This window comes from Ambystoma mexicanum, chromosome 1q (genome assembly GCF_040938575.1).
Source record: "Ambystoma mexicanum isolate Mex_15411 chromosome 1q, UKY_AmexF1_1, whole genome shotgun sequence".
NCBI lineage: Eukaryota > Metazoa > Chordata > Amphibia > Caudata > Ambystomatidae > Ambystoma > Ambystoma mexicanum.
This window is the reverse complement of record NC_090922.1, coordinates 547,327,406-547,350,407: the sequence shown is the minus strand read 5'-3', so window position 1 is coordinate 547,350,407 and position 23,002 is coordinate 547,327,406. Positions and strand designations below refer to the sequence as shown.

The window sequence follows — 23,002 nt, the reverse complement described above, 5'->3', positions numbered from 1 at the left end:
GAAGACGTGGTACCTGGACCTTCTCGACTTGTCCATCTGCCCTCCACGTCGTCTTCCCTACCGAGACGATCTGCTCTGACGGGAGGGGGGTCAGGTTCTCCATCCAGAGGTCAGGTCCCTCAACCTTCACGCTTGGTTTCTGAAAGGTTGAGGTATAAGGATTGGGACCTCCCTGAAGACGTGATGGAGGTGTTGCTCTCGGCCAGACAGCCAGCACAAAGTCCCTGTACCGTTGCCGTTGGCGTAAGTTCTGCGACTGGTGCAGGGTTAAGAATGTGGATCCTTTTTCATGTGACATTCATGTAGTTCTGTCTTTTTTGCTTTCTTTGGCCCACAGGGGCCTGCAAGTGGGTACCGTTAAAGGTTACCTGGCGGCGCTGTCCATATTTAAGCGCTCGTCTAAAGAGTGTTCCTATTTTAAAATTCCTTTAATTTCTCAGTTTCTGAAAGGGCTCACTAATGTGTTCCCTCCGTCGCCTTTCCAGGTGCCCGGTTGGGATTTGAACCTTGTTCTCAAGTTTCTGATGGGTGCTCCGTTTGAGCCTTTGCATATATGCCCTTTGAGACTGTTAACTCTTAAAACTGTATTTTTAGTTGCGGTCACTTCCGCTCGCAGAGTGAGTGAGTTACAGGCACTTTCAGTTAAGCCACCCTTCACTGTGTTTCATAAGGACAGGGTTGCCCTTAGAGTTTGTCCTTCTTTTCTTCTGAAGGTGGTATCAGAATTTCATTTAGGCGAGAAGGTTGTTCTTCTGGCATTTTATCCTCCTCCACATCCTGGTAAGGAAGAGGAGAGGCTCCATAGGCTTGATCCTTGCAGAGCGTTAAGCTTTTATATTTCACGCATGTCCCGGGTCTGAGTGGACGATCAGCTCTTCATTGGTTACGCTGGAAAGCGTTTGGGACAGGCTGTGACGAAACCGACTTTGTCTCGCTGGATTATTTTGTCTATCTCTGAGTGTTACCGCTTGGCGGGTAAGGACCCACCGGTCGGTTTACGGGCCCATTCTACCAGGGGTGTGGCTGCCTCTACTGCCCTGCAGAGGGGTGTTCCTATTCAAAACATCTGTGATGCAGCCACCTGGGCTTCGGTACATACTTTTGTACGTCACTATTCCCTCGATTCCATCCGGGGGCAGGATCTGGCCTTTGGCAAGGCGGTCCTTTACTCCGCAATTTGATTGGGCATGCTAAATTTCTGTTTTCTAAATTCTTTTCCCACCTCCTTGCATTGGTACTGCTTTGGGAGTCTGTCATAGATATGGAATACCAGTTAAGTTACTCCCTTAACTGGTAACGTTCTTTCAATGGGATGGTCCGATGGCGTATTCCATATCGCTCCCTCCCTACCTTCCCCGCTGCAGAATTTCTTATGCGATTGCATCTTACGTTTCCGCAAGGCTTTGTATGTCAGACTGGCAGAAGACTGGTGGCACACGTTCTGAGAAAAAACTACAACTGAGGCTACGGGCGTTGTGCGTCCTACTTATAACATCCAGTGCCGTCGGCCGTCGGAGGAGGTCCTCGAGGGTGGCATAACGACGTCATCGATGCAGGATGCAGACGCCGAAGATTTTCCGAAGCAGCACAGCTGTGGTGATTACTGTCATAGATATGGAATACGTCGTCGGACCATCCCATCGAAAGAACGTTACCAGGTAAGAGAGGAACTTGTTCATTTTTTTAATTTTCTTTGCAGCTGTGCTTTCCCTTGAATTACCAAGCAGGCAGCAAGTCTTTAAATTCATGGTTTTTAATCTTGTTACAAACTGGAGTAATAGTCTTTATGATTTGTAACCTGCAAGAATGTATTTGCAGACACTAAAATTGCACATGTCCTATACCACTGTTGCATTTACATTATTAATGTCACTCTTGCTTTTTATTCTGAATAAATGTTCTCAATTGCAGATTGATCTCTGTAGAATGAAAAGAAAATAGTTTCGGTTTTAGTATCCACCATTTAAGCTTTAAAAATTCCATTCCGTGATTGGGACCGTTGTCTTATAATATGGCAATATTGTACACTAGACCTGGCAGGACCAATTGATAGTAGCCTGCCGTCCCAAGGTAATGGCCCGAGCAAAGGAGACAAACCTCCAATAGAGTGTGTGGGTAGTCCATGTGCAGGCATTTACTGAACTCCAAGAAATCTTGCTTCCAAAAGAGAAACACAGGGCCAAGAAGGCGCAACCCATTAAGGCGACAGGGAATTCAATTATGCAACAAAAAAAGGCAGGTCATCTGGGTGGAGACAATCGCAAAAGACAGAGGAAGGTCAAAGCAATTTCTGAAGTGCAAGGGACAATAAAAAGAGCAAAGGGAATAGCCAATTAGAAAATGTGAAGTGTTGATGGGCCCTGCAGTAAACCAATCAGAGAAAACAAAACTCTCTCTTTCAAATAGAGGATAGTCCAATCTCAACCATTCATTTTCCTTTGATCCTTACTAATCAAGAGCTGAGATACTGACCTTTAAAGTTGTATATGATTAATCATTTGAGCCAGTGGTTTCCAATGAGCCAAACTCAAATGATTACCATTGACCACCAATCAGCTCCAACCCCTTCTCCCTTAGATTCCTTGCAGCTCACATACAGGACCTGATTGGTGAGGACTGGCCCGGGGACCCATCAGACCTGGTGTGGCAGGCCCCTCTAGGCCCGAGGGGGGCTGCTATACCAGGAGCTCCTGGTTTAATTTGCACACAAAAATTTTTGGGGTCGGATGGGAGTCCCCAGGGGTCGCAGCTGCAACCCTTGGTGACCCCCAAATGACGTCTCTGGAGCACATGTTTCTCCCACAACAAGATATTTTTGCAGGTTTTGCTGCTGGAAATCACAACATCTCCCCTCCAATGCTTCCACCAACTTCAGAATGGTGGTGCATGAAACTGGAGGGGAGAATGTCAGATGTCCACACTCTTTTTATCATGAGGTCAGAATCGGGCCCCTTGGTCTTTACTCACCAGAGCCACAAGCTACAGCACAATCCTTCACAGTTTCATCAATACAATTCCATTGTATAATAATGATAAAAACTATTCTCACAGCCTCTAAAAAACAAATGTGATGTGTATTTTTTAATGTTCTGGGTGGGTGTGTGGTTGTGTAGAGAATGCAATGAGTCGATGGATGTGTGCCTGTGTAGAGAATGTAATGAGTGGATGTAAGAGAAGTTGTGAGTGATTGGTGGTGAATGAGATTTGATATAATGTGATCTGTGTTTTTGAATGTTCTGGGTGTGTACCTGTGTAGAGAATGCAATGAGTGGATTTAATAGAAGGTGTGAGCGACTGGTGGGTGAATGAGAAGTGATGTGATGTGTGTTTTTGAATGTCCTTTGTGGGTGGGTGTGTGCTTGTGTAGATAATGCAATTAGTGGATGGGTCTGTACCTATGTAGAGAATGCAATGAGTGGATGTAATAGAAGCTGTGAGTGACTGGTGGGTGAATGAATATGAATGTGATGGAGTGTTTTGAATGTTCTGGGTGGGTGTGGCCTTTGTAGAGAATTCAATGGGTGGAGGTAAGAAAAGGTCTGTGAGTGACGGGTGGGTGAATGAGTATGAATGTGATGGTGTGTTTTTTAATGTTCTGTGTGGGTGGGTGTGTGCCTCTGCAGATAATGCAATGTGTGCATGTAAGAGAAGGTGCAAGTGAGTGACTGGTGGGTGAATGAGTATACATGTGGTAGTGTGTGGAATCTTCTGGGTGGAGTTTGGTGCCTGCCTGTGTGGTGAATGGAGTGTGATGAATGTGAGAGGGGATGAATGGTTGAGTGACCAGTGGGTGAAAGGGGATGCATGTGTGTGTAAGGCCCTGGGACACTGAGGATCACTGGAGCATTTTAGCCACATCCTTTATTGACTTTGGATGTTTTACTGTTTTTATTTGGGCAGAGTCAAGCTCATGTGTGTCATTCCCTGGCTAGACTGGCATTTTGGTGCAGTCAGTCTAGCCATTGCTTATTGTGGCATGACATTTAATACTCTGCGGGCCTCATTACATGGTAGGCGGTAAGGGATTACCGGCACGGGTAAGGGCACCAGTGCCGGGAATCCCTTACCGCCCTACTAAGAGGTCCCTTAGTGGGTCCCATCCTTAACGCCTGGTCTGACCAGGTGTTAAGGACGGGACCTGTTATGGGACCTCAGAGCTAATAACGGTACCGCTAATAGCAGTACCGTTATTAGCTCCATCCCCATTCCCATTGAGCCCTATGGGGGCTCAAATGGGAATGGGGAATGGTTTTCGGAATGGGGACTTACCGGGTCCTCCAAGGTTGGAATGACCCGGTAAGTCCCTATTCCGGGAACACGGACCCGGAATGCGGTAAGGGGGTAGCCATGCCGCTAATAGCGCCATGGCTACCCCCTACCGTGTAATGAGGCCCGGCATCTTTAAAAAGCAAGCATGATAACTAGTGTTACTTCGCCAGACTGATGTTTTGGTGTAGCTGCCTGTATATTTTTTACTGTAGCATGACTTTTTATTAACTGAGCATTTATGATGAATCAAGCATGATAAGTGTTCTTATGGGTCTAGAATGGCTTACATTGGAACCAGTTTGGACTTGGACAGGTTTGCATATATTGCAGGCACCGGCATGATAATGCATTGGGACCGTCACTTTATGTACTTTTTTCATAATTTACCATACACACTACAAAACCGATTGTTGGCCTTTTACCCACATTGTTGGCCTTTTACCCACATTTTCCCAGAAAGTGTGCTGTGTAATGCACCATTTTAACCCATTATTCAAAACATCTTCTCACTGGAGGGAAAAGATTGCCCTGCCCCCACCAAACCCATTTTCGTTCGTTCGGGTTTCCTCACTACGCTCGGTCGCAATCTCATACTTGTGCCAAATATTTACACCCGCCAAAAAAAAAAACTCACCAGCCACCACTGGTGGCAGGTTTATTTGTGGATCAGACACCATTAAAGCTTTGATTGAAAAACATATTTACTTCTTTCACTTGCAGTAGTGCATGTCCGTGCAGTGGCATAATCATCATGAACATTGCGCACACATGGTGGCCCGGGGTGTGGTGTGCCTGTGCTTTAAGGAGCTTTGGGGGGCCCACACAGCATGGCTCGCAGGGGAGCTGCCACATTTTGTGCTACACCATTGGGCAGCACTGGGTCTGACAAAGGGGTAATGTGCAGTGCTCACAATGAAGTCTGCCAGTGAGTCCCCGGGTGAAAAGCAACACATGGGTGTTTTCAATTTAAAATAACTGTGTGGTGCCATGGATTTATGTGTGGAGCAATGATATTACATTTAACTGTGTATTTTTTAAAAAGTCCTCTTGCACCCAGTATTATGCTTAGATAATAAAAACGATGGGAGGGTCTTGGGTATATTGTAAGAACCCATCCCAGGTATTATACTCCAGCAAAGATAGCATTATCAGGTGCACTCCCCTGTCTGCATGCAGACCATTCTACTAGGTTTCTTCTCTCATGGTGGTAACTGACTCATAGATACATTTATAACCAGGGAATTGTGTTGATACTAAATCCTGGTCAATTATTACATTTTCAGTCCTTGCTTGTGCATCATTTTTCTCCTGGGTAAACAGAAGCACATGCCTCCCCAGGTCAGTGTTTCTTTGGCTTGTTTAACATAGCAACGCCACAGATAACACATACTTCTGTGTACATTTATCTATAGATGTTTCATACACTAGCTGTAGCCTGCTTTAGAGATTTTGTTTACCCTGTTACAAATACTGCATTATGTCGAATCTGGAAAATGACATTCCCCAACGTGTAATCGTGGTTAAATCATGCCTGCCTCTGTGCCTCAGTTCTTATATCGGGCTGAAATTAGAGCACCTGGAAACCCTGGTGCTAGATGCATCTGAATAATCTGAAGGTCATTTGCCATCATTTGCTGTAATGTCACTTGGGGCTGTGATGTCATCAGGGACTTCAAGGGTCTTGTGATGTCACTTTTACTACCCCTGGCATTTCGGTGAAATGACGTTCCTGATGTGCTCCAGTGGCATTGCGAGCATTTCTTAAAAGACTGCCACTTTCTAATTTAAGAAAGTTTTCTTACATTTTCATTAAACTAGAAAACTGGTGCTGCAGTCTAAGAAATGCTATATTTATAAATGGAAAGTGTGCAGTGGAGTTTAATGACACCTCAAAGGTGCCGTATTTGAACTCCTTTTACCGATGTGGGAATCCAGTGCTGCTGGGGGGATAACCACCTCCATGTGGCTGCCCTGCATTCCTGAAGGTTGCTAGGGCTGTTGTCAAGCCATAAATCAGGCACAAGCAAAAGCAGAGGCTTTCATGTCCTTGCACCATATTCTTTCTTTATTATAATATGGTGTTTTTAAGTAAAGTGTTCCTCCTTCATGGAAGAACACTTTCTTACGTTTGCACGCACCTCAGAATCGGCCCTCAAATCTGTGCTATGGACTCTGTAACTTAAACCCTCCGAAGGATTTTTGCAATATACAGCACTTTCTTAAAGTGTATTCCTGAATTTGGTTTCTAAGCATAAGGTGAGGCTTCAGAATGTGACTTAGGCCCTCATTACGACCCTGGCGCAAAGCGAAAAACGATGGCGGTAAACGATTACCGCCATCGTCTTCCGCTCGGGCCGATTACGACCTGTGACCGTAAACTACGATGTCACTAGCGGCATCGTAGCTAACGCTGCCGCTGACTGCGCCAAGGGCGCGCGCACGCGAACATCCACACCGTACTTAGCGCCATGGCGGAAAGGTGCGGGAATGCCGACCCAAGCGGACATGCCCCTAACGCCATCACCCAGGCCGTTAAGTACCTTACCGCCATGGTGCAAATTACGCCATCGCGAACCAACCGTAAAGGGCCATGTAAAGTGAATGCAGCTGCCACAGGTGCACAGAAACAGCACAGGTGAAGGCAATACAGACACAGGAAGTACAAAAAGAGCACACCCCACCCCTTCCCACACCCAGTCACACTCCACAATGATACCAATAGGACTAGCAATGTTGGGGCTGGAGGACCTGATAGCAATGCGAGTGCTACAACAGCAACTACAACAACCACAACCACAACTACAACAACAACAGGCTGCACAGAGGAGACGCAGGAGGAGAAGGAGGGCAAGGCAGGCCCAGCAAGCCCCACCAGCACAGCCAGTGCCACCACGCAGGCAGCCCCCAATCCCACGCATCAGACCCAGCCCATTCAACCTCACCGCTGAGCAGATCCACACCCTGTACCGACTGGACCGGGACACCATCACCACCATTGTGGACATGATACACAACGACATCGTCAGCATGATTGATACACCCACCGCCACCCCCCCCCTACTGAAGGTAGTGTCCGTGCTCCACTTCCTGGCCACAGGCACCTACCAGCACACAGTGGGGCACTTGCATGGCATATCACAACCATTATTCTCGCGTACACTGATGCAAGTGCTCGATGCCCTCCTCAAGCACACAGATGACCACATCTCATTACCACGGTCTGCCCAGGAGATTGCCAACACCAAAGTGGGTTTCCATGCACTAGCCGGCATACCTGGTTGCATTGGTGCCATCGACTGCACCCATGTTGAATTGGTGGTCCCACATGCCATGGAGGTACCGTACCGCAACCGTAAACATTTCCACTCAATCAACGTGCAAATGGTCTGTGACTCCAACAGGATCATCACACATTGTTGTGCCAGATTCCCCGGATCAACCCATGATTCTATGATCCTTCGGAACTCAACAATACCACGCTACATGGAGCGACATGCAGGCCCAAGATCCTACCTACTCGGTGAGTCTAATGACATGAGCATGGAAATGCAAAGTGGGTGTTGAATGACGTACCAATGCATATTACATCTGGCAGATACAGGGGGGTGGGTGCAACTAGCAGTAGCCAGATCATTCCCTGTGGCAGCACTGACGTCAACAGAGAAGTGTACACATCATGCCTGACCTAATCATCCCAACATGTGAATGAAAGTGCATCCCAAAAACGACACAACCATTTACAAGTGCATTGTGCAAATTGTGCCCGCATTGACCCTAAAGAATAACACCAACATGCATGTCACCATGCACCAACTACTGAAAGGCCTGTCCCCCACAACTGCGCACAAAGGAGGCACATGACAGACAGGGACATCAATGCACCACTACAAGACCCACAAACTGTCCCCATTGACACCAGTAATGCTCACTGGGGTCATAATGAGCCAGACATCGATGTTGCTATCATGTGAGCTTCAAGCTCACAGGACACGTGCAAGGTCACATGAATGACGGCCTGAACGGACACAGTGGATGGCCACTCACAAGGCAATCGTCCCCCCTGCATTGTGTTTTAGCACGCAAAACAGTACATGAGAGCCATGAACACATACTGGTTGCACAGTGTAAATCCATAACCACAACTCCAATTGGTGCACAGTAACAGTCAGAATCAAGGCATGGTTGTGCGTCATGTTCACATATCAATCTCGTTCCTGACACATTCTTTTCTCACATTTTACAGGTGATGCGGGCTATCCCCTGAAGAGGTGGCTCCTCACACCAGTCCGGAACCCATCGAACCAGCATGAGGAGGACTACAACCATAACCATGCACGTACCCATGTGGTGATAGAGCATGCTTTTGGCCTACTGAAGGCACGTTTCCGCTGCCTCAGCAGGTCTGGCGGGGCACTCCTGTACCGCCATGAGAAGGTTGCAAAGATCGTCATGGCATGTGTCATGCTACACAATATGTGCATCAGACGAAACGTGCCTCTGCCCCCTGACGCAGAACCACAACCACCTGATGATGGGGATGATGATGATGGGGATGGGGCAGCACCTCAGGGAGGCAGCGTTGCACAGGAGGGCCATATAATGCATCAGAATGTCATTGACCGATACTTCTAGCACACACAGCGAGTGTGTGACATATGGATGTCACTTGGGGCACTGTGTGTGTCTGGTATGTCAACACTGTGGACTGTAACAATAAAGCACACATACGCAATGAGCAATGTCCACACTTTCAGTTTGTGAGAAAAGAAAAAGTGTATTGTACTACTGAATAGGTATAACAGTACCCCTCCCCCTCCCCCCTGAACACTCCAACACACCCAATACCCCCCTCCCTCTCCCCCCTGAACACTCTAACACACCCAATACCCCCCTCCCCCTCCCCTCCTGAACACCCTGCAAACATGTGACAGTGCCCGTGGTGAAGTGAGTATAGTTCAGCACACTATTGACTGCCCCCTCTCCCGGAACCTGGGGCCCCCCTGCCTGTGCTCCTCAGGGTCCTGGATGACCTGCGGACGGGAGAGGCTTGTGCTGAACTTGCAGCCGAGGATGTACCGGGCTGCTCAGTACGGCATGTGTCCAGAATTGTCTGGATGAGCTGGCTCATCATCTGCCGCCCTGCAGCAAGTTCGGTGCAAATGTCCCTGCTGGCAGTTTGGATGGCAGCCCTGATGCCATCAGCACTCCTCTCCATGGCTGCACTGGTACTTACACATTCTGCTACATGCTGCGTGAGGAGTGTGCCCAGTGCTTCCTGCCTGTTGGCAATCTGCTCCAGCGACAGCTGGAATTCTGGCCCAATGGGGGGTGCCAATGGGGGACCAATGGGACTACTCCCATCTTCCACAACTCCCACTGGGCTTGGAGTTGCTGGCCATGAATTAGCTGGCGATGGGCCCAGGGTGTCATCTCCATGATGGCTGATTGGGGATAGGTGTGGTGAGTGCAGTTGTGTGTTGTGGTGAAGTCCGGTGTCATCCTCCACATCACTGTCGGAGCAGGCAGCGATGGCTGCAGTCTCCCCAACAGTACTGCTCCCTGCTGACGCATTGCCCTCAGTGGGCAACAGTGGGTGTGGTTGGGCTGCAGGTGCTGTCACGACCCCTTCCTCGGGGGACTTTGCTGCCCTGGGCTCTTCAGCCTGGCGTGGATTCTGCCTGGGTCCAGCAGAGGTGGATGCATGGTTCCCCTCTCCCACTTTCCTGGCCTTCTTGGCTGGGGTGCTGGTGCTGTCGTCCCTGCCAGTGTCCGATTGCGAGCCTGTGGTGGAGCAGAGGAGGGTGACTGTTATTGATGGTTCAGCCGACATTGAGCAGGCATTGTGAAGAGTGAAATGGATAGATGGTGGAGTTAGTAGCCCGTGACATACAGGTTGCCTCCCTTTAGGTTCGGTTTTGCATGCAGGTGTGTGTCTGCCTACTGTACAGTGTACATGCTGCATGTGCGCAGGGTGTGGCTCATCTGCTGATGTGTTGCGTCTGCCACATTGTGATTGTCACGTGCAAGTGTATCAGGGTGTCTTGCAGGGCTGGATATGAGGCAGCTACCTGTGTCTCCAGATCTCGGGGCCCCTCTCTCCATCTCGCCGACACCTTCGATGCACTCAATGCCAATCAGAGAGGCACATGTCTCCTCCCACGGCTGCATCTTCAGTGGGGAGTCTGCTCCCCCGCCAGTTCCCAGGGCCAGGTTACGGTTGGCAGACATAATGCCCCGGACCCTGATCCGCAGGTCGTCCCATCTCTCGCGGCACTGTTTGGAGGTGCGTGGGGTGGTTCCAACTGCACTGACACGTTGTGCCACAAGTTCCCACACCTCCTTTTTGCGGCCTATGGCTGTTCGGGTCATCTCATTGGAGAAGACAACATCAGCCTTCTCCTGGAGCGTGTCTGCAAGCATTTGCAGTTCCTCTCGACTGAAGCGCTCCTGCCGCTGCCTGTCACATGCCTTCTTGACAACTTTAGGCATGGTTGTCTGTGGAAATGGGTGGGTTATGGGAATGTCAGGGTTTGAGGGTTGGTTGTGGTGTGGTTGGGTAGGATGGCAATGGATTGTGTTTTTTAAGATGGCCGCTGTGCTGTTTCCCGTTCCGCCGCGATTACGCTATTTCCGGTTCCGCCTATTTGCGGTCACCGCTAATTACGGTGACCGCTGACTACGGTCGGCGCAATGATGGGTGGCGGTAGGTCACCCTGCGCTGTTAACGAGGGCGGTAAGGGCTGTTTACGGCATGGCGTAGTTTACGTTACCGCCATGGCGTAATGCTCGTGCGCGATGGGTCGTAATGTGGCGCTCTTATCGCCATCGGACCATGGCGTTAACGCTCATTACGCCATGGCGGTAATTTCAATCACTTACCGCCTGAGTCGTAATGAGGGCCTTAGTGTGCTAAAGGCCAACGTGCAAGTTAAGATATATGAGTTAATAGAATCATTGAAATGTGTCTGCCAGCTTTAATTGTGGTCAACACACTGGAATTTCCCAGTTGTGTGAAAGAATTTTGAATACATTTTAATGTGCAGAAAAAAGTGTGTGAAAACTTGATAGTCCAGTATTAACATTAAACAAAATCTAAGCTTTGATCCATTTTTTGGACTAACTGATAACCAGAGTTTCCTAGGCCTACGTGTGTGCATATAGTGGAACCAATACAGTAATATTCCAAAGCGTCCACGTTTATCCTCCTTGTGCCTCTTGCTTGACAGTGCTTCGCTGGCATACATACAAAGTGGCAGATACAAACACATGTTGCCACTTTTAAAAGGGTGAAATGTCCACTGTTGACTCAGCGTGCCGCTTGCTTGATGAGTACCAATCGTGCACACATACATACAGATACACAGATACACATATTTGCAAGAAAACACACACACATATTGACACAAATACTATCCAGAGGATTAATTTCCTATTCTTTTCTATTCTTTTCAGTTTTTACAAATAAATAGTGACTGGAAACACATTGATTTTTGGTGGATTGTTTACAGCCTCTGTTCCCTCAGAACCAGTGCACCTGTAAAATTATGTATGATCGGTACTCATTTAACGACCTTGAAGGGATGGAGGCCTTTGTTGGCCTAGCTAGGATTCAAACCTGTAACTAGGGGTGGGCAATGTTTCTGTCGGTGTAGTGACATTTGAGAATTTCTCACTATATTTTGCTTTTGACATTGCACTGTAAAAATGTATTTTGCGCAGCAAATTTCATCCAGGCAAATCACAAAATTCCATTTTTTCTTGCGGCTGAAACTGAAGTGACTTCACAATTTCTCCAGCATTTTACCAGTGAAATTCAGATACATTTCAAAATCGTGAAATGTTTAACACAGGAACATGGAATGTTTGGGTGAAGAAAAGTTGGGTCCAGTAGGCAAAGTTTGCATGGATTTCCAGGTATATTGCATTTAACAAATTTGCTGAATTTCACCCTCTCCTACCATTGACTGACATATTAAACACAGATAGCAGGATCCAGAGGCACCAGTATGACATTTGATGAGTCTTTGTCAACTTGTTCCGAAAAAGACAATCAACCATTTTTGGGAAGAGGCCAATATCACTTCTAAACCCCTATGGGAGCTTATCATATTTAGATTTACTGATATTTAATTTATCACCAATATCACTTACTGATGATCATAACAATCTTTACTTTTTTTCCAGTATTTTTCATTTTCTCAACCGACTTGAGCACCAATGGTGCAACTAAACCATGTACTAAACCCTGGACTGCCTCCTTGATTGCCCAAGCCCATTACTTATGAGCGCTGAACTCCTCAGAGGATGCAATGAAGCGACTCATGCCCCGTGAGGAGTGCCACACTGTTGGACATCCTCCACTGAGGTTGAACTAAGAAGGAATTGCAGGGAGTTTATTGCTGCCTGCCTGAGATTACTACAGTGACCAGAATTCCTAGCAGCAACGGTACTAAACCATGTTCACCTGGACTGCTTTACTGACAACTGCATGAGACATCACTGGGAAGGTGAAGGGAGCTGTGAACCAGAGTGCACTCCTAGCTGACAAATAAAAACACACTCCTCTAGAGGATGTAAAATTGTCAGAATGGATTGTGACAGATCCTGATGTTGAAGGGTGAACAATGTGCTTTATAAATGGTCTGTGGTGTGCATGAATGTTTGATGAGCAGTGGCTTAGGCATTCCGCTGGTTGGCTACAAAGGGAAAGAAGGGCTAAAAGTGGCTATGAGAAGATAGAAAGGGAAACGATAGTAGGAAATATATTGCTGAGTGAGCAGCTAGTTTAACTGTAGGAAAAAATGAGGTGATATTAGCTTAGGCTGCAGAATGGGAAACTTAGTGTTAAAAAGGAAGACTAAAGTGGTTGTAGAATGTATGCAGATGGGTGAAATGTGTGCATCGATGGGAGAAGTGTGTGAGTGGAAGCATGAATTTCATGCCGCCCAAGCGACGTTCTGAATGCACATGAAAGGGGCCGTTTGAGGGTTTGTAAGACCTTCCAGGGCCCAGGTGAAAGAAGACAGAGGTTCAGATGAGGATGTTCTGATGCAAGGGGTTGAGCAGATCTTTGAAATGTGTGAAGGAAGACTTGATGAACATGGATATATATTCACTCTTTTACTCACTGCACTATTGTTTCTTAGAATTCAGAATGCAGCTTTATTGGCTTTTCTGATGATCAGCCTTCGATGTAAGACTACAAATGATGGGCCTGGGTGTGATTTTTAGAATAAGTCTACTGTACATTGAAGAGGGATGGTCATTTGATGACCACACAAACTATTATAGACACCTTGGAGGGATAACGAAGATGTGGCAGCCCAGAGAAAAAAGGACTGTCATATAAGGATGTGCTTGACAGGTCGACCAGAGGGGGGTACTGAAGAGGGATGGGGAAGTTTACCCTCTCCTCCCCCTCCTATAAGATACATGACACAGAAGGACAGGAGATACCGTGATCGCCCATACTATTTCGGACCAATTTCCAGTGCTCCAATGATTGATAAATATGTTGAGAGATAACCCATCAGCCACCCCTATAGGCCAGGTGTGGTACAAATCTACCCCATATTGGAGCCCCAGGCTACAACTAAAGACACCTCAATTGACAGTATCGATTACAGCGCCAAGAAGCCATGTTGCTGACATCGTTAGAGACACCACGACTTAGCAGCGTTAGACATGAAGCACATGTGCCAGCCGCACTTCGGGATACACCACGCACTCAAATACATGAAGAACACAAGCGTACAGTTCTATAGTTAGAGGACAGCTACTTATATATACTGTCATTGCTTTTATTATTTTGCCGTTCGCTAAACGCAGCATGCAGAAACCGCAAGAAGTAAGAGATCCTGAACAGAGCTTGTCCAGATGCTTATACGCAAATAAACTTATGGGACTGCAGGAGCACCTACGGGACCTGACAGAACAAGATATGATTAACCTATGGAGAATATAGAATAGCACAAACATTGTAGAAGCCGCATTATGGTTTAGGAAAATTACAGCAGGCCACAGACCTCCCACCGAGATCAAGCTGAGCTGAATTCCGGTTGGACAAGAGCAGGACTTGTGAGACAGGACCTGCTGCCAAGGCCACCAGATACGGATGACATTACATTCCCTGAACAACAGTAGCCCCAGCTGCAGTAAATGCAAATAATTCCTCATAATTCAGAGTTGCAAAGCTCCAAATCATGGTCTTGTAAACACGTGACCCGGCCGACGCAGACAATGGACAGTAACCAGCGCTGAGAAAGGGAGTCTATCTCATGCTACCAGACAGAAGCTCGCAACAAAGATGCTACAATGTGAGACAAACGAGCACTCTCATAGATTAAGGTGGTACACACAAGTTAAAATGCAGACACATAGTCATTCTTATTACCTTGAAAAGGTACACCAAGAGCTTTGCGGATCCCAGGCCTCGGGACGTCGGCTCTAGCCAATCACAGTTCAGTATCCTAGGGGTGGGTAGCAATGGGCAAGAACCAATAGTAAGACCCTCACACCGCAACATTGTTATAGATAGTTATTTGGGGATGGACCAGGCCAGCCACCTGACAAGGGAAAGCTAGTAGAATAACACATATAGGCAACCATATAGGTTATTAGGCACCTGGCGCCCAATCCCAGAAGTCGATAGGTTTTCTGTAGAAGGGCCCAGGTTGCAGCGTCACTCTGATGTCATTAGGGTACAAAACTGGCCTGCGAGCCAAGAGAAATTGAGATGTCCACGGATTTCTTCTGTCCCTGTACTGATCCCTGCTGGTTTTTGCTGTGATAAACCGCAGTTTGAACTTCCCGTTTGACTGAGTCCTCGGTTTGTCCTGTGGAGGGTGTTGGGCCTTCCGAGAGTCCGCAAACTCCTAGTGGCCCTCTGGCATACTTGCAAATTTGTCCCAGCAACATTTTGGTTTTGTGCCTAGGTATTCCACCACCATAACTTCTCCTCCTCTGCAGAGAGGTACTTTGTCCGTTGTTTTTCTTCCAGTGCCATGGAACACGTTTGAGATTGGATCACTGGTTCTGCATTACATTGCATCAGGGACAAAGGGATATCGATGGTATGAGGAGCATAAAGTGTTTCTTTGCTGGTGAAAGGATCTATATATCGCTAATAATGTCACTACAATCACCCTGTACTATACACTAGAACCAACTTTCCCTGCAGGGCACACAATATCAGCAATGCAACCTGCAGCCTCTAGAACCGGTAGGCTTCGGCCTAGATTTTAATTTAAAAATGGTTAGTAGACCCAGGGCATATATATAAGACACTATATCTGACTAAAGGTCAGAGTCAGAAAGTTTTATGCAAATAATATTTTTTAATTGGTTTGGTTGCCATCTACCGTTTCTCACACTTATATTGCTTGGCATCATTTCAAAATATGCTGGCACAAATCCTACTTTATTTACACTCCTGTTTACAATAATTCTTTCTTGTGTGAAATCATTTGAAAAGTGGTCTGTGCTAACTGCACTGACTCATTTGTGTGCATATAAGTCTTTTCTTTCAATCCATGGCAGCTAATACTGGTCCATGTAGGGCCAACCTTCTGGTCAGCAGCCTTCCTCCTGCCATCTACAAGAAATTATACAAACAAAAACTACAAAGGGTCCTGGAGAAAACACAATTACTGTGAAACACCCGTTGGTTGATTTCACACAAGTAAGATGTAATTGTACTACAATCTTTTGAACAAGCAAAACATGAGATTACTGACCTGATTCCGAAACATTTATATGCAAGAGACCACGAGTGTCAAACATACAAAATATCTGCATCAGGCGCTAGCAGGAGTCTGTCCAGAAGAGTCTAGTCGACACGTACCAATCACAGGAGAATGCACAAGCACTCACTACTATTCTTTGTGTGATTATGATGGAGAACCAAGCGTCATTTAAGCTAAAAGAGGCGAATGTTATGCTACATGCTCTTTTCTTTATACAAAACAGCAGTAAGAAATACAAATCCCATAACCCCCTCTTTTCTGTACCATCAGTCCACCAATCATGTGAGAGTTACTCTTATAAGGTGCTTCACCACTACATCCAGACCTCTTTTCTATGGTGAGTGCAGGCCGTGGGGAAAAACCATAGGAAAGCCACCTTGCCTGACCACCACTGTAAGCACGCCAGAACATTCCAACCAGAAAGTAAACCTTCAAATGAACTGTTAACCCTGGAACATGTCTGCAGCTGAAAGACACACCCAAAACATAAGGGTAGGGTGAGAAGGGGAGATAAAACTCACCTCTTTTCCCTTAATAGACTCTAAAATTTCAGTTGTAATTGTTAGAATGGATTTCTAAACTGTACTTTGGTGAACAGATGTTAAGGAGACCACCCTTGTTTAGTGAAATATAGAACACTTCTGGGAAGATAGCCAGACCAGTTCACAGTAGCTTGGAATGCAGTCAAAGCTAAGTCTCAGGAGTAGTGTGGGTGATCTGAGGTCTTGGATGAGCACACACAGTAGGACACAATAATTTCCCTTACACCGTTCTATACGTTGTTCCTTCATCTTGCTTAGAGCATTTCACTTCTTTCATGTTGTATCAAAGACAATTAGTGTCCATCAAGAGTGTGATGGTTCTGATGTGACAGTTGAGTTTTCCTGAATGAGTTGATGGAGTCCTGAGCGTCTGAGAAGAATGTGTGTCTGCCATCTTTGTATCAATGGAAGTCTCCCATTTGGTTGTCTGATAGGCCATGCAGTGGCTTCAGGTAACTATGAAATGCTAACAGTGTGAAGAAACCTTCAGATCTGAAAGTTGAATTTGCCCAAAGCAAATTGACTGCTTGGGCCAAGTTGGTAGCCCATTCTCTAGTTTGCAGTATCTTCTATTCTGGGTAGTTGTTTGGAGGTTGGGGAATTCTGAGAGAGGATGAACGTATTCAATAGGTTTATAAATTAAGTAACGAATGTGGTTAGTGTTGAATGATTGACAGCATTGTTTTCATGAAGTAAGGCAAAATGTAAAGGCTGTGCCGTGTGAGCTATAAAAATAAAATAATGAGTAACAGGTGACTGGTACTACCACACACATGAGGGTATGTGCAAGTTTGAAATGAAGCTCTCTAATAGCCATGGTGCAGTAGAAGTTCTCAGAAATAAGATAGTTTGTCTTGGTCTTTGGAGTAGGAAACGCTGATGTGAACTTTGAGAGAAATGAAAGACCATTGAAGGGAGAGATATGTTTATTATGAATTCACCTATGAACATTTTTCTTTTCTGCAGAGAATGTTTCAGTCCCTTTTATTCATGCAGTGCCGCAGAACCCGGTAGAGAACGGATCACTGGTTCTGTGCTGCAATGCATCAGGCACTGAGATCTCCTATCAATGGTACCGGGAGGATAAAGTGGTAACTACAGGAGACAGGATTTCTCTCACTAATACCAGCCAGAATCTCACTCTGTCACACTGCACCAGGACTGACACCGGCACCAACTTCACCTGCAGAGCATCCAATGCTGTCAGTAGTTCCACCAGCCGTCCCTACACTGTCACCATCAGCTGTAAGTGTGAGCAGATAACTCAACACTTAATTCATTTTCAGCATTATATTTCGAACCTACTATCTCTTTTTTAGTACATGAAAAACGGTTCTCAAGCAACCCAACTTGTTCAGGTGTCACTGACCATGTCCCTCCAAACCTGCACCACATGTGTTTGTATTTCCTGAGGCTAAGAAACCTAACACCGATTTAGCAATACATACTTCCATAGCCCATGCATTCCTCCATCTCCCTTGCCTTGCCCTGCAGCAGACACTACAAAGACCTTTGGTTGGGACCGAAGTACATCTGACCTCTTATATTATCATCTGATTTGTCATTGGTGTATTTTGTGCCGATTTTACTCCTGCTGGGAACCTGGCGGCTGTTCGAACATTGTACACAGCTCGACCTGGTGCAGGAAATCCATAAGTTAACAGTTTTCTTGTAAAATAATGCAGAATATTCTTACCAGCAGCTTCAGACTGGACTTCCTTTAATATGTTCCATTCTTCCAAAATATAAAAGTCAGGAAACATCTTACATGGGAAATAAAATAGATTAGGATATTGGTCACTTAAAAGGTAGAACATAAAGTGCTTTATAAATACAGTCAGAGTCAATGAGGGTCAGAGTCAGAACCTTTTATTCAAAGCATATATTTTCTAAATGGTTTTGTTGACATCAACAGTCTCTCACACTTATATTGCCTAGAATCATTTCAAAATATGCTGTTGCAAATCATAGTTTATTTACACTCTTGTTTACTCAGAACATTGAGGGAGATTCATTTCTTCTGTGAAATCATCCGACACACGTTTGGCGCAAATTGTGCTCCTTCATTTTTGTTTTTATAATACTTTTCTTTCAATTGATGGCAGCTAGTGCTGGGTCATGTAGGGCCATCCCTCTTGTCAGCTGCCTTCCTCCTGCTATCTACATATTGTGTGAAACACGTGTTGGCAGACTTCATACAAGTACAATATAATTGTGCCTGAATGCTCTGAACAAGCAAGACTGTAAATAAACTATGATTGGTCACAAAATAAGAGATTACTGTTAATGGATTCCAAACCATTTAAGTGCAAGAGACCACAGTGTCAAACAACACAACCCTTCCATCATTCGCCAACAGGAGTCTGTCCACAAGGGTCTATTTACAAGTGTATGCCAACAATTAGGACAGCGAGCTGAGGGGTCACCCCTGATATTTGTGTGCAGCCTGCTGTGACAGGTTCGAATCCCGACATGGTCAACTCAGCCTTTCATCCTTCCCATGTCGATAATCTGTTATTTCAGTGCTCTGAGACTGTTGGGTGTGTAGAGCTGTATAAGAAACATATATTATTATTAAGTAACCTAATAGCAATCACACGGGTATGCACAAGTAATTTTAGTTATTCTTAGTTTGATTAAGATGGAGAATGGAGATTATTTTAAAGCAAGGGAGGCGAGTATTATCCAATGAACTCTTAAACTCTTTCTTCAAACATAACAGCAGTAAGAAATACATAATATTTTCCCACAATGCCCTCTTTTCTGTTCCATCAGTCGACCAATCAGCTGAGAGTCACTCATATAAGATGGCTCCACCACCACATGCAGTCCCCTTTTCTATGGTGACAGCAGGCCATGGAGGAAACCCATAGGAAAGCTGCCATGCGTCACCACCGCTGCAAACACTCCTAAATGCTCCAACCAGAAAGTAAACTGTTAACTCTGGAACGTGTCTGCAGCTGAAAGACACCACCAAAACCTAAGAGTAGTGTACAAAGGTTGGCTAAAACGCACCTCTTTGTCTTTACTACAACATCAACTCTCAGTTGTAATCATGCCAGGAATAATCCAAATTCTATGGCACGGCACAGAGGCTTCCTATTATGCCTATAGGCCTTTCAAGTCCAACAGCCGAAACAACAGGCTTTCAATAAAGCTGATGGAAAACAGGAGCATTAACGAGCCTGCAAACGTAAGAGTATCCTTTAACTGAGCTCCAAACCAAAAGGCTTTGGTCATTATTGCAATCCTGACAGAATGAGCCCAAAAGAAAGACGTTGATATGGGCAAAGGACATCACACATCACACCCTATACAGAAAGAGCAGCGGAAGAAACTACCTTGTGAATTTTCCTGAAGGATCTAACCAGCTGGTCAGTTGTCAGTCTCAAAGAAGCAGTCTGGCCATCATAGTTTGGAAGGCATCACACCATACACAGATGCGACGTAGACTGGAAAGCAGGGAAAGTAATGATAGAGCGGCTTAGTATGCCTAAAATCCCAGACTCTACGCCACCAGGTGTATAAAATCACACTGATAAGTCTGAAGCCTGAGCGTCAGAGACCTTTGTGAAGGACACCAAACAAGTAAGCATTAGCAACTTGGCCAACAACTATTGTAGATATGAATCTAGATTACTTGTCTAACCCTGAAAAAGCGACAAGACTAGGTCCACATCCCATAACCCAGAAAACCTCTGATAAGGAGGGTGTGACAGGTGCAAAATCTGAAGCAATCTGCATACCAGCCGATGGAACCCAATAGACCAACTCCATGCACTTTTGTAAGACCTAATTCTGCTAAAGGTCCTTGGCTATTGAATTAGTTCATTAGCTTCTGACGAAAGGCCTAATAGACTGAATACAGTGCAGCCACCAGGAGTCCCCCAGCCGAGCCCTACCAGGCCTATTTATTATTGCTAAAACACTGTGGATTATCCACCTAATTACTTTGTGGGGCTCCTCCCATAACACAACACAGGACTCAATACCAGTTCTGATCATCCTCAAATTGCCTTGAAAATTATGTCGGCAACGCAAATAAAATACCTGTTACACTTTTCAAACCAGTTTCCTACTCATTATTGGAGAGATTACACTCTCATACAGACCTCAGTAGCTGGTGTGATTGTCAAGTGTCTCAAAACCCATTCTCATCTCCTACTCCAGGACAGTGGGGCGCTGTCTTCAGGGACACCAGCGCATGCAGCAGAGTACTCCACATATTCCCAATCAGGCACAGACCTTTGACTTTTCTAGTGCTCCCATTCAACTGCCTTTTTACTCCTAATAGGATCCAGGCCATCAGGGAAAACAATTTCTGATAAAATCAGAGAACGTGGTCAAGCCTGGCAGACCAGCAGCGGATCTAGACTTTTTGTCAATACTATGGGAAGGGCCATTGGCATGTTTAAAAGTACCAGGAACCATTGCTGTGCTTGAAAAATTGGGGTGATCAAAACCAAAGAGGAATCTTGATGTCTGGTTTGTAGAAGGGCTTTCACAATCACGGAAAAAGGAGCAAAAGTGTAAAGAGTTTGCTCCCCATCGAACTGGAAGAAAGCACATGTTCCCTTCACGAAAGTCTCTGGCATCCATCTGAAATACATTTTAAGTTGGACATTCAGAAGAGTTGGACCTTCAAGGTGGCCCACTGCCGGTGCAGTTGCCACAAGGCTGTTTGGTGAAGTCTGCAATCGCTGTAGTGCTTCCAATGTGTCAAACATGAGCACAATATCTCAAAACTGAGTACGCCACAGTGTTGTGGACTCCCGAGAGGTATTCTGATCTTGCTCTGACGTTCAGAAGACACAAAAGAGAATTGCCACATCCCATAGATTTTTGATCTCATGCCACCCTCCCCCATCCTGTTGATATATGTGAGGGCCATTAAGTTGCACATGTAAAGGCTGACTACGCAATGGGAATCATGCTTTTGGACGCTCTTACTGCAAAGGAGCCTGCCAGCATCTCCAAACAATAGATGTCAACACTTGACTCCCAGTCAAAATAGAAACACAACCTGATCCCGCTCCCTCCTCCCCCACCGGCTGCTGCTCAGAATCACATAGCGATGTAAGTGAAGATTTGGGACAAAAGCACAATGTTTGCCAGATACAAACTTTTTCCTCTCTGGATTCTGTGGAAAGTTGGACCTAACTTTAATAGCTTAACGCTCTTTGAAAGGCACATGTCTTTAATCTTTGCAGGGCCCTGTAAGGTTGGGTGGCAGCACATATGGCCTGGAGGGATTAGGGGAAAATGCATTTGAGACACGACAACTACCTTAACGAAATTACATGAAGTGTCGGTTATCTCTTCTGCTGCTTCCTGATGGAGAACATATCGGATCTTTTTGAGGCAGGGTGGAAGTCACACAATCTATCACAAAGACCAGAAACTGGGTCCTCTGCACTGGTGAGGTATTGGATGTGTGCCAATTGTTGCTGAACCCCATCTGTATCCAAAGACTTATATTCACTTTCAAGTCAGAGAGAGTCTCTTGTGCCTGAGTCATAAAAAGGATTTCATCTAGATGTATGATCAAACATACTCGCTTTGCCCTATAAAAACAGTTAGAAGTCTAAAATCTTTGGTGAAACACCAAGGAACCGAAAACAGACCAATAGGAAGGGAGCAAAACTCAAATCTCTTTCTGTTCCAAAATAACTGAAGGAATGTCCTTTGCTCCTAAGAAATGGGATGGTAGGCTTCTTTGAGATCCAATCTGAATGACCAATCACTTGGCCTCAACACATCTCTTAAAATCGAGATCACCTCCATTTTCAAATGCTGATAAAGGATGGAGCTTTTGAGGACCTGAAGACTGTTGAAAAGGCTGTAAGACGTCCCCTTTTTCATGGCCAAAAAGATATTTTTCATGAGCCCCTGCAGGTAGCTTGTAGTCTGTTCTACTACCCATTTGTGCAACCGTTTCCATATCTCCAGGTCTATCCAAACTTTGTTTTCCCTGGAAAGATGAATCTGGCAAGGAGACCATAAATGGTTCGGCATGCGAGAAAACTGAAGAACAAACCTCTGAATCATCTGAAACACCCAAGGATCCAGGAAACAGATAATCAATTGTGATAGGTAAAACAAATCCTTCCCCCCAACGCAGGAGTATTCTCCAGATAAAGTGAAAAACCTATTTTTGGTGAGTTGTTTACAGCCTCTGTTCCCTCAGAACCACTGGCCCTGTCAAATTGTCCTCTCTTAGGGAAGAAATTGGGTTACTCGAATTGGGACTCTGGCTGGGTAAATCTGGACTTTGGACGAAGGCCTAAAGGTGAGGAGAAGTGGCAGCATGAGCACACTTTACCACGGCCAGCCCATCCCAGGAAGAGACCCATGGTTTAAATATTTTCTTTGAAGCATGACGGCCGTTTTAAAAGAGAGAGATTTATGCATATGTAATTACAACAGTGTCTAATGCCTAGAAATCAT

At 45.7% G+C, this 23,002-nt stretch overlaps 1 protein-coding gene across 2 annotated transcripts in view; it reads left to right on the top strand.

Moving 5' to 3' along the window:
- Positions 1-23,002, top strand: part of LOC138531291 (carcinoembryonic antigen-related cell adhesion molecule 5-like) — a 262,387-nt gene that overhangs the window by 109,403 nt on the left and 129,982 nt on the right. The window contains exon 3 of one of the 2 annotated variants that reach the window (XM_069640980.1): positions 17,522-17,800. The exons of the other annotated variant lie outside the window; for it this stretch is intronic. Within the exon in view, the coding sequence (XP_069497081.1) occupies positions 17,522-17,800 (279 nt within the window). The remainder of the gene's footprint in view (positions 1-17,521; positions 17,801-23,002) is intronic. 2 annotated transcript variants of the gene reach the window in all.